The following is a 12,371-nucleotide window of genomic DNA, read 5'->3' on the forward strand; positions in this document are numbered from 1 at the left end:
CTATCGATAATCACTATGAACGTAAATGGATTGAATGCACCTGTTAAGAGACGGAGGGTGGCAGAATGGATAAGAAAACAAGATCCTTCAATATGCTATCTGCAAGAGACGCATCTCAAGTTCACCCAAGCGTCTCAATCAGTCTGAGGCAGACAGTCCCACTGTATTATAAAATCCAAGTTTCTTTGATATCCATCACATATATGACATTTCCAAAGGTGGCTATTACTGGCAGATAAAGAGATCTGCTTGAAGAGATGATTAAAATTATTGTCTCCAACTATTAATTTCAGTGGCTGGCTATTATAAGTTTCCAAAGTTTGCTTCGTTAAATAGGAGAAAGAATCAATTATTTAATCAATTTTTTTTTTTTTTTTGTACAATCACAGCTAGAACACCTCTGGTTTCCTCTATCGTCCTGTTTCCATTGGCAGAAGCTTCACAGACACTGCCAGTGTCACTAAGGGCAGTGACTGCAGATTGCTCAACATGGATGGATGGTAGTTGTTGCCATCAAATAAGTTCCGACTCATAGAGACCTTGTATAGGGTTTCCAAGAGAGGCTGGTGGGTCTGAACTGCTGACCTTGCAGCTGGCAGTCCAGAGCTTATCCTACAGCGTCACACCAGGATAGTTGGTAGATAACAAAAATGATGATGACAATTCACCATGCACACTTCATCATTTACAACAGGCTCTCAAACACACAGTTGCCACAATAATGCAAGACTTGCCTAAAGTCACAAAGTCAATGAGTGATAGAGTTAGTATCCAAGGACAATCTTTTCCTCTCCACATCTATACATTCCATTGTTGTTGTTGATGTTGTTGTTATGTGCTGTGGAGTCAGTTCCGACTCATAGCAACCCTGCACAGGGTTTCTGAGGCTGTACATCTTTACGGGAGCAGAAAGCCTCATCATTCTCCCGTGGAACAGCTGGTAGTTTCGAACTGCTGACCTTAAGGTTTGCAGCCCGATTCGTAACCACTACGCTACCAGAGTACCAGGTATAATCTAGTACATTAGGTTGAGTTCATTTCCCTGTCTCTGATAAAGACACCAAAGGGCAGGGGTGGGCATACAAAGGCAGGAGAGGGTTCATGTGGATATCTGACTAAGGGAGCCCTTAGTGGAAAACAATTGCTTACCTGTCATTTCGGCTGATGGCTGCCACCATGAGAGCCGTCCAACCAAGTTTGTGCCTTGCATTGACATCTGCACCTTCTGACAACAGCCTAAAAAGAAAGAAATATTTTCAGTGCGTGGCTCACCATAAAAGGAGACCTAGCACAGTGGTTAAGTGATTGGCTGCTAATCAAAATGGTTTGAACCCCTCAAACACTTAGTGAGAGAAAGATGTAGCAATCTGCCTCTGTAAAGACTACAGACTTAGAAACTCCCTGGGGGCCGTCCTATTCTGTCTTATAGGGTCACCATGAGTTGAAAATGACTCAATGGCAATGGGTCTGGTCTTTGGTTATGGGTTGACCATGTAAAAAGCAGAAAGAACCACAGAAGAAATGACAGTCACTAACCAGGGAGGCTGGATGAGTCTGGAAGTAGTAAAGGCCTTTGAGAACTAAATCCCCCATCCCAGCTCTCTGGCCACTTTTGTAGGACCCAAGGGTCTTCCCACCTCATTCCTTCTTTAAACGAGTCGGCCTCTGATGTTCTCCCACCCTTCTGAGAAAAGAATGATCTTCCCTACCTTGTTGCTGTAAAGTGCTGTTGAGTGGGTTCCGACCCATAGCAACCCTGTATAGGGTTTCGAGGAGCAGCTTAATACTCTGATATTCAACACTCTCTTGGTCTAGAATGCTCTCTCTGCATCTTTGCTTATTCTAGTCCTTCTCTTATGTGATACAGTCCCAGCTTGTGGACTGTCTGCTAAGAAAGATTCCTTACTCATCAAATCCTCTGGTTAGTATGTTGTTGTGAAGTGCCATCAAGTCGGTTCCAACCCATAGCAACCCTGTATAGGGTTTCTGAGGAGCAGCTGATGAGCTTGAACTTCCGACCTTGCAGTTCAAACGGCTTTGCAGTCTGACGCATTAACCCACAGCACCACACCAGGACTCAGAACACCTAATATCTCTTATCAGGGTAGTTCCCAATTTACAAATAAATCATAGTCACCAAGTTTATCTGTATTTTGATGGCTTGGAAACTAGAAATCCTTTAACTCAAGGAAAGATGTAAAGAATGTTTTTGTTGTTAGGTTCCAGCAAGTCAGTTCCAACCCATAGTGACCCTATGTACAACAGAACCAAAAACCATCCAGCCTGTGCCATCCTCACAACTGCTGAGCTGCCATTGTGTTTATCCATCTCCCTCTTTTTCACTGACCCTCCACTTTACCAAGCATGATGTCCTTCTCCAGGGACTGGTTCCTCCTGACAATATGTCCAAAGTACAAGAGACGAAGTCTGGCCATCTTGGCTTTAAAGGAGCATTCTGGTTGTACTTATTCCAACACAAATTTGTTTGTTCTTCTGCAGTCCATGGTACCTTAAATATTTCTCTCCAATACCATAACTCAAATGCATCAATTCTTCTATAGTCTTCCTTATTCACTGTCCAGCTTTCACATGCATACAAGGATATTGGAAATGCCATGGCTTGGGTCAGGTGCATTTTAGTCCTCAAACTGACATCTTTGCTCTTGAGCACTTTAAAGAGGTCTTGCGCAGCAGATTTGCCTAGTGAAATATGTCATTTGATTTCGTGATGGCTGTTTCCATGAGTAATGATGGTGGGTCCAAGCAAAAGGAAGTCTTTGACAACCTCAATCTGTTCTCCATTTATCATGATGTTATTGATTGGTTCAGTTGTGAGAATTTTTGTTTTCTTTACACTGAGGTGCAACCCATGTTTAAGGCTGTGGTCTTTGATCTTCATCAGTAAGTATTTTAAGTCTCTTCTCTTTCAGCAAGCAAGGTTGTATCATCTGCATATTGCAGGTTGTTAATGAGTTTTCCTCCAATCCTGATGCCACGTTAATATAATCCAGCTTCTCAGGTTATTTGCTCTTCTTACAGATTAAATAAGTATGGTGAAAGAATATAAACCTGGCACACCTTTCCTGATTTTAAACCATTCAATGTCCCTGTTCTGGTCTGGTTTATGTACAGGTTACTCATGAACACAATTAAGTGTTCTGGAATATTCATTCTCTGCACTGTTGTCCACAGCTTGTCATGATCTATACAGTTGAAAACTTTTCATAGTCAACAAAACACAGGTAAACATCTTTCTAGTATTCTCTGCTTTCAGCCAAGATCCATCTGACATCAGCAGTGATATCATTCGTTGCACATTCTTGTCTGAATGTAGCTTGAAATCCTCTATTAGGCTCCTCGGAAAATCCATGACTCTATTTAAATCTATATGCCAATGCCTGGCACATAATGTTGTTGTTGTTGCTAAGTGCTGTCGAGTCGGTTCCGACCCATAGCAACCTTGTATAGGGTTTCCGAGGAGCAGCTGGTGAGCTTGAACCACCAACCTTGCAGTTCAAATGGCTTTGCAATCTGGAGCATTAACCCACAGTGCCACACCAGGACTCTACGGCCATACCACCCTGAATGCACCTGATCTCATCTGATCTTGGAAGCTAAGCAGGGTCAGGCCTGGTTAGTACTTGGATGGAAGACCGCCTGGGAATATGGGTGGCTGTAGGCACATAATAGGAGCTCAATAATTGTTTGTTGAATAAATGAACAAACATAAGGCTTAAAGTATAGCAGTCGAAGTCTGAATTCTGTGTCCTGGGAACGTACCCTGCAATGAGGCAGCAGATAAATGGAAGGAGAGGAACAGAACTCAACACTTACTAAGTACCTATTATAGACCAGACTGCCCTAGGCACTTAACCTATTTGATCTCATTTACTCTGCACACAACTTTTAGGAGCTGATAATAATCTCTTCTTTACATGGATGTGGTAAAAAGGCACAGATATGACTTTGTTAAGGTCATACAGCTAGTTAAGGGGCAGTATAGTGATTGGGTCAGCAGTTTGAAACTACCAGCTGTTCCGCGGGAGAAAGATGAGGCTTTCTACTCCTGTAGAGATTTACAGCCTTGGAAACCCTGTACAGGGTCGCTATGAGTCGGAACCAACTCCACGGCACACAACAACAACAACATAGTGATTGGAACCAGGTCAATAATGACTCCAAAACCTGAATCTCTCTCATTTCTCCATCCTTCCTCTAGATAAAACCTGATTCCGTGTAACATAAAAAACTAAGTTTATTTCCGTAAATCAGTATGATATGTGCTTGGTCACATGCTAGATACCGTTAGTGGTTAAGGAAAGAAGACATGGGCTGTGACTTGGGGAAATACACAATTTAGATCTCAGACATGAAGTAATGAGGGACAATACAGAACAGCATGAAATCTAGGCTACAATAATGTGTAGTTTCTGACCATAAGTGCTGTATTGTTGATGTTGTTGCTAAGTGCCGTTGAGTCAGTTCTGACTCATAGTGACCCTGTTTGTATAGGATTTCCAAGGAGCAGCTGGTGGGTTTGAACTGCTTATCTTGTCGTTAGCAGTCCAGTGCGTATCCTACAGTGCTACAACCGAACTCCGTAAGTGCTGTAAGAGGCCTGAAAGGGAGAGATCAAAAGTTGAGTGGTTTACCAAGGGAAGATCTGCTTATGAGGACAGGGGTTTGGGTATTTTGGGGCACTGTTGGGTAACTGTTTGTGACTGAGAAATTGTCTGCTTTTCATTAGTCTCTGGCAGAGTGGGCACTGGGCAGAGTCTGGACACTTGTATTTGTGTCCCTGCACCATTCTTCTGCCACAATCTGTGGTAAACGTTCCATTGACCCAAGTCAAATGAAATCTCTGTGCTGTTGAAATAAGTGGGTAACTAAGACTTGGGAGGATGCTGAGACACATCATGTATTTCTTCATTTATTCAGTCATGGTGTCTACATGCCTTTTACAGTGCAGAGGCAGTGGGGAGACAGACTACCAACCACACAATTATGCATCTGATGAGTGCTATGAATGGGCACCAGAAGTGCACAACAAGGGAACCTACTCCCTGAGAATGTTATGATAAAGGGGAATGAGCCAAGGATGATGAAAAGGGGCAAGGAAAGGGAAAGAGTGTTGCAAGCAGAGGTAAAGTCTCTTCACCTAGAGGTGAAAAAGGCATAGGGGTATCTGAGGCCCTGGAAGAAGTCTGGAGTGATTGAAAAGAGTGTTGAAACAAGATTGGAAAACCCTCATCTCTCAACTCTAGGTAGGAAGATTTCTTATGGTGAAGGAACTGGGGTTCTTACCACATACACTGTTAAATTTTCTTTTTCTATAGCCAAGGCTTAGAATTCTGGGGATGAATTTTCTGAGACACAAAAGTTGCTTTTAGCACAAAACCTCCGTTCTAAGTTAGCAGGCCATATGGTGCAGTGGAGAGTCACAGAGACTGGAGTAGTTTATAACCATGACTGACATCTTGCTCAGATGAGATTACTTCTCTGGTTTTTAGATCAGAAGGGCTAGACAAACAGGGAATGTGAAATCAGGATGGGCTGACACCAACCAAAGACCCCGTTTCTCAGGGAAAAGACATGAACTATGCCTTGGATAACGGGAAAAGGTTAAGACAACAAGAGGAAAAGCACACCAGTCAAGGTTCAGGATAAAATTCAGACGCAGGCAAGAATAGCAGGGTATAGTCAGAGATAGTCAAGCAGTTCCAACTGGGTGACAGTTTGTAGCAGAGAAACAGAAAACTGCTGAGGTAAGTAGCAGCCACCTGGGCCTCAAATACCAGGCTAGGAGGCCAAGGCAGTGGGTATAAGTCCTTTTGGAGCTGATGACTCTATCAAGAAAAATGCAAAAGAAAACACACACTCTATATATATGGTGGTGGTAGCGTGCTGTCAAGTTGGTCCTGACTCAGAGAGACCCTATACAGGGTTTCCGAGACTGTAAATCTTTATGGAAGCAGAAAGCCTCATCGTTCTTCTGTGGAGCAGCTGGTGGGTTTAAACTACTGACCTTGTGTGCGTATTCTACAGTATCACCAAGGCTTCTATGAGAAGTTCCAAAGCCCAAACCCACTACTATTAAGGTGATTTCAACTCATAGTGACACTATGTAGTTTCCAAGGCTGTGGATTTCTAAAGGAGTAGAAAGCCATTCTCATGTGGGGTGGCAGCAATGGATTTGAACTGCTGACCTTGTGGCTAGCAGCCCAATGCATAACCCACTATGCCATCAGGACACCATGAAAAAAAGCTCAGTGGAGGCAAAATGACTCATACCTCCAGTGGTCAGCGACCCATGCTCCCCTGTCTAAGCCTGAACATTCTGGAAGTGGCACTGTTCTGGAGGCAGGCTGAAGAAGACTGAGCTGTTTTGTCTACCTGCCCTTTGAGGGAATCAGTGTAGTATAACAGAAACAAAAGCACTAATAGAGGGTTATGGAGTAAGTAAGACCTAGATTGCCTTGAGCAAATCCTCTGAGTCTGCTTTCTCATCTAAATAAGGATTGTTGTTCTTAAGTGCCATCAAGCCCGTTCCCACTACAGTGGCCCTGTATATGGTTTCCGAGGCTTTAAATCTTCTCATGAGCAGAAAGCCTCATCTTTCTCCTGCAGAGCGGAGAAAGGCAGGCTCAAACCGCAGACCTTGTGATTTGCAGTTCACTGCTTATGGTATGGAGCCATTGTGCTCCCCGAAAATTAGGATGCTAATCTCTGATTTGTAGCAAGATCCCAACCCAGAGCCTGACATATAGTAGATATTCAATACACAGTGGTTTCTGCCTACCACCCTATCTCCATTTCCATTGCTGTGATGAACAGTGTCTGATTTCAAGTTGGCAGTGGCGGGTTGACCACTTTCTAGGATCTAAGACATGATCACACAGGATGGCCTGGATAATTAAGCCAAGCAAGCACTTGTTGTTGTTGTTGTTGTTGTGTGCCGTCGAGTTGGTTCCGACCCATAGCGACCCTGTATAGGGTTTCCGAGGAGCAACTGGTGAGCTTGAACTGACGGCCCTACAGTTCAAACGGATTTGCAGTCTGGTGCATTAACCTACAGCGCCACACCAGGACTCCTTGCAGTCTGTAGGCACCCTTTATTCATTTATTCAACAACTGTGCACACTCTCACTCTGTGCCAGGCTCCATGCTGGCTACCAAGAAGGAGACACAGAGAGGGTGCCTTGTTTTTAAGGACTTGAGCCAGGCAGGAATCTTTTATGAGGAGGGGTTGCTAAGAGAGGGGGGGTCATCTCTAAACTTGCTATCCTCTCAGTGATAGAAAGAGTAGAGTTTCTCTGCATAGGGCTTTTCCAGAGGACAGGGGTTCTAGTCCTAGCTCCGCCATCTACTACTTCTAACACCCTAGGAAAGTTGTATCATTACATCAAGCTTCAGTCTCTTCATAGGCCCACGAGGGATCATCATTTTCTGCCAGCTTCACAGAGGTTTGAGAAGCTACACTGAACATGAGGAAAGGACTCTAAAAAATCGGAGGGGTATTCTTAAGAGGCAAATCTTGGTGTTCTTCTGTGAGATTTCTGCTTTTAAGCCCTGTCTAGGTTCCTGCCTGAGCATCATTCTTTGCAGTTTAAAGATTGAGGTATAATGGGAAAAAGCGATGACTCTAGAGTCCAAAAGCCAGAGTTCAGGTTTAGGCTCTGTCACTTGCTAGCTGTGAAATGGGGGATACCAATACCTACTGGAAGAAGTCCTGTGACACAGTGGTTAAGCGCTTAGCTGTTAATCAAAAGGTCAGCAGCTAGGACCCATCAGCTGCTCTGTAGGAGAGAGATGTGACAGTCTGCTTCTGTAAAGATTGTTGTTAAATGCCATCGAGTCAGTTCCGACTCACAGCAACCCTGTATAGGGTTTCCCAGGAGTGGCTGGTGGGTTTGAACCACCAATACTGAGTAACGATTACAGCCTTGGAAACCCTATGGGGCAGTTCTATTCTATACTACAAAGCAGCTGTGAGTTGGAATCAACTCAACAGCAGTGTTTTGTTTTGTAATTCCTACAGCGGACGGCAGTTGTAAGGATGAAAAGAGATACTACCTAGTATAGCTCCATAAGGACTGGTGGACCTAGTAAATGAAGGAAGGAGCAGAACTAACTTAAAATACACCACAAACCCAACCACAAACAACTTTTCCTCTTTCACATCTGGGTGGACCCTTCCCCCACTTCCCCTCTGTGGCAAAGTAGCCCAAGAAGTTAAGATTTCACAAACCAGGTTTCCCCCAGTTCATTTTGTTGCTTTGCAAGTGAATGCCCAGCGGGCAGTCATTTCAAAGTCCTGGGCCAGCTGGGCGGGCAGCTTGCCTGCTGAGAGTGGCTGAAAAGGCTTCTGAGGCCTGAGAAAGCCACCCTTGCTCTCTCCTGTGATTTACACCAATGGACAAAATGCGGCAAGTGAATTAATCTCTCTTAAAAAGAGCAATGCTTGTGGCAGAGCACGGTGTCTCTGAAAAGGTTAGGATTCCATCATCCCTGAGATGATGAGTGGAATGCTTAATGTGTGCTGCCACTCAGGCCGAGCAGCCCGTCGTGTTTGGGGCTGGCCTTTCTGAGCTCACTCTAGACTCCCTTCCCTAATGAACTACATCTCCCACTTGGCAGGCCAGTGGTGGATGATGTGAATTGGGGAGGTAGCCCGGGGTAGTTGATAGAGAGGAGACCACTCTACAAGACAAGAGTTGAATCTCAGTTGTTACACAACTCTCAGGAGGCAGTAGCATTGGGACAAGTGAATAAGCCAGAAAGCTCTTGGTTCAAATCTAGGCTCTGCCACTTACTGGATGAGTAGCCCAGGATGAGTAATTGACTTAGCCACTCTGAATCTCACTGTTGTTGTTGTTGTTACGTGCCATCGAGTCAATTCCGACCCATAGCGACCCTGTATAGGGTTTCCAAAGAGTAACTGGTGAGCTTGAACCACTGACCTTGCAGTTCAACCGACTTTGCAGTCTGATGCATTAGCCCAGAGCGCCACACCAGGACTCCTCACTGAGTTCCCTCCTATTCTTTGAGCCTGTTCCCATATGTTAAAAAGAAGAGGGCTCTACTAGTCCAACTATATATATAGCATAGTGTGTTGGCATGCGATAATGAAACAAAAGAGGTGACAATACTTGGTATGCAATAAAGCACTGTATGTAAAGAAAAGTCTGTTGTTGAATACTGACTGTCAAGTCACTTCTGAGTCATAGTCACCCAGTATGGGGTTTCCAAGGAGCCGTTAGTGGGTTTAAACCACCAATCTTAAGGTTAGCAGTCCAGTGCTTATCCCTACAGTACCATACCAGGACTCCAAGGAGCGCCTATGCTGCCATTATTGTTATTTTCTAATTCGTGTTTACTCCATTTTAAATAAGTGAATAAATTAGGTGTGGCACTGCAGGATAATGCACTGGACCATAAGGTTGGTTTGAACCCTAAGGTCAGTGATTCAAATTTACCAGTTGCTCCTTAGAAACCCTATACAGGGTCGCTATAAGTTGAAACCATTTCAACAGCACTGAACAACAACAACAACAACAGGAAAGGTGCAGGCAAAATATTGAGTGATAATTAAACATTTGAACTTATCTCTTGATAGATAAATGATGAACAGGTTCAAATCTCCAGGCAAGGGCAGTGGTAAAATAAGGATTCCTAGTACCAAAACTGTGGCGCTGTGGGTTAATGCGCTGGACTGCATAGTCAGTTTCAACTGCAAGGTCAGCGGTTCAAGCTTACTAGCTGCTCCTTGGAAACCCTATACTGGATCGCTATGGATCAGAACCGACTCAATGACATTTAACAACAAGAACAAAGTTCCAGAACTGAGATTACCACAGGTGAGTAAAAAGTCAAAGGGGAAAACAAAGTTAACTCCATTCATCAGGGATGCAGGAGTGTGTATAGACCAAACAGATACCAGTGATTATCTCTGGGGAGGGGTGATTAGGGAGTGACATTTTCACTTTTTATTGTGACTGCTTCAGTACTGTTGAAGTTTTATATAAATATACATGTGTGCACACATACACATATACAATACATACTATTTTAAAAAGACCCAGTTTCTCAAAAAATGGTTTTCTTGCTAAAAGAAACATTCTAAGATGGTGACCAGTGGTGGGAGGGAAGGGGAAATTATTCACTGCTAGAGAGAATAAACACAAGTTAATTTGGGATTTAGGGAAGGTTGTATAACATATACCTAACATATATAATATGCAAAAAAAGGGAGGTAGGTAGAGGAAAGATGAAGGAGGCAGAGTCACAGGGAAGAGTGCAAGAGTTAAAGTAAATAGAGGTAAGTACTGTTAACTGATGGTACATGGAGCAGATTGCAATCACTGTAATGAAACAAAGTACGCGATCTGTTGAATATAGTAAAACTGATGATCTGCTCTGTAAATATTCACTCAATTCACAATAAAAAGGTAAGAGGAAAAAAAAAACTTTCTTAGAAAATAAAATATTCTACACTTTCTTCCTCTGAGGAGCCTTCCCTAAGACAGCCTTGATAGTATCACAATCCCAATGCTCACCTGTGTTAGACTGTTTGATATGCCATGTTACACTGTTGAGTTGTCTAATATCCCAACAGTCACTGTGTTCCTCTAGAAGCCAGGTGTCTTCATGTCTTCAGTCCTGGTGCCTGGCACAAAGGCTGGCACACAGGGTCTCAGGGTCTGAATGATGTTTATGACATTTAGATATATAAATCTCTCACTAGGTGCCCAAGGTCTATGATTCAAACTTTAGCAGCTGCTCCTCAGAAATCCTTTACAGGGTCACAATGTTTCGGAACCAACTCGGCGGCACTTAACAAAGACACCTATACTTCCAACCTGCTTTAGAAGCTACCTGTTTCATATCATGCCTTTTTCAGAGAAATTAGGTGCCTGTGTATACGTGGGAGGGTGGGATGTGGCTTCACAGTCTCAGGGCTAAGACAATGTAGACGCAGTTCTGAGAGCTGGAAGTCATGGACTCTACTCATAGCCTTATCAGTAATGAACTGTGTGACTCTAGATAAATCTCTCCCTCACTCTGGGCTTTACTTTCTCTGCAGTAAAATAAGGGAATAAAATGGTTTCTCAGTCCCTAATAATTTTTAAATCTTATGATTGTAAATACGTATGTGTAGTGCCAAAGTCCATGCTGAGAAATGGATTCCTAGCAAAAGGAGCATTCAGCAAGACTTTCAAAGACAGTTGGCTTGCTGTCTGAGTTGTCTGGCAAACCAGCTCTCTTACACAGAGGAGGAAGGGGTCACTTGATCTCCCCACCCCCCCCTTTTTTATGACCAATCAATACAAAGCGGCCACTGAACTTCAATCGTGCATTGTTCCAACTGATTTCCGGATCCTTCATATGAACAGGCCCTCAGCTGCAGCTGGGGAGGGAAGCCAAGGGTGGGAGTCCTGTCCCACCTGCATCAGAGGCCTGGAAGCAGTGAGCCATGCAGACCCAATCATGATCACTATCTGGGCAATGGGGCCCTGGCTGGAGACTTGCAGAAGGCCCTGTTTACAGTAATAACAGCACCAGGCCAGGCTGTCAGAAGCAGAGGCAAGGTGCCTGGGGCTAGAATCCACACACAGCTTCCATCTGCGCCTTATCTACCCAGGCTGCCAGAGCTGGGAGTGGGGGATGGAGGAAGGGCTACTCTCAGATCCTATCCTGGGCCAGCAGGCTTCAGGCGAGGGTTCTGGTCTCTAAACTCCATGAACACTAGCTGCTGTGGGATCTTTTGCATTTCCTACTGGAACTGAGGGATCCTGGTGTGGCACTGCAGGATAAACACTGGACTGCTAACTGCAAGGTCAGTGGTTTGGTCCACTAGCCACTCCTCGGAAACCCTACACAGGGTCACCATGAGTCAATGGTACTTAAAAACAACTTGAACTGAGTAACCTCCAAGGTCCAGCTTGTGATCCTTCCTCTAGAAGGTTCATCAGATGCTCTCACTTTTAGGATGAAAAGTCCATGTCAGGACTCAGTCATGCCTGAACAGTGAGGAAGAAGAGAGACTGGCATTTACGCAGCACCTACACTAGAGAAGGCAGGGCACACTGTGTCAATGTCTGTGTGCCTCATAGCTAATCACTTCCCATCACACAAAGTTGTTTTTTTTTTTTTTTTTTTTTTCAACGTAAACCTTTTTACTTTCATGAAGAATCTACAATGCAACAATAAAACTAGTCTTGCTATTATTTCCACAAACTGATTGAAAAAACATTTTCAAGTTTTCATGTACTTGTCCCAGCTTTTCATCATAAAGACAGTCACACAAAGTCTTTTAATGACTGAAACTGAGGAGAGATCTGTATTGCTCAACTGGTTTGACCTTTTATACA

General features: G+C 43.9%; 1 protein-coding gene across 3 annotated transcripts in view; it reads right to left on the reverse strand.

Moving 5' to 3' along the window:
- The window catches only part of CLPB (ClpB caseinolytic peptidase B homolog (E. coli)), a 208,692-nt gene that overhangs the window by 170,174 nt on the left and 26,147 nt on the right, over positions 1–12,371 (reverse strand). Inside the window, exon 3 of one of the 3 annotated variants that reach the window (XM_006870265.1) lies at positions 1,150–1,236. The exons of 1 other annotated variant lie outside the window; for it this stretch is intronic. In XM_006870265.1, coding sequence (XP_006870327.1) covers positions 1,150–1,236 — 87 coding nt within the window. The remainder of the gene's footprint in view (positions 1–1,149; positions 1,237–12,371) is intronic. One more of the 3 variants, XM_006870267.1, reaches the window with a different exon arrangement.

Source organism: Chrysochloris asiatica, unplaced genomic scaffold (genome assembly GCF_000296735.1).
Source record: "Chrysochloris asiatica unplaced genomic scaffold, ChrAsi1.0 scaffold00140, whole genome shotgun sequence".
NCBI classification, from domain to species: domain Eukaryota; kingdom Metazoa; phylum Chordata; class Mammalia; order Afrosoricida; family Chrysochloridae; genus Chrysochloris; species Chrysochloris asiatica.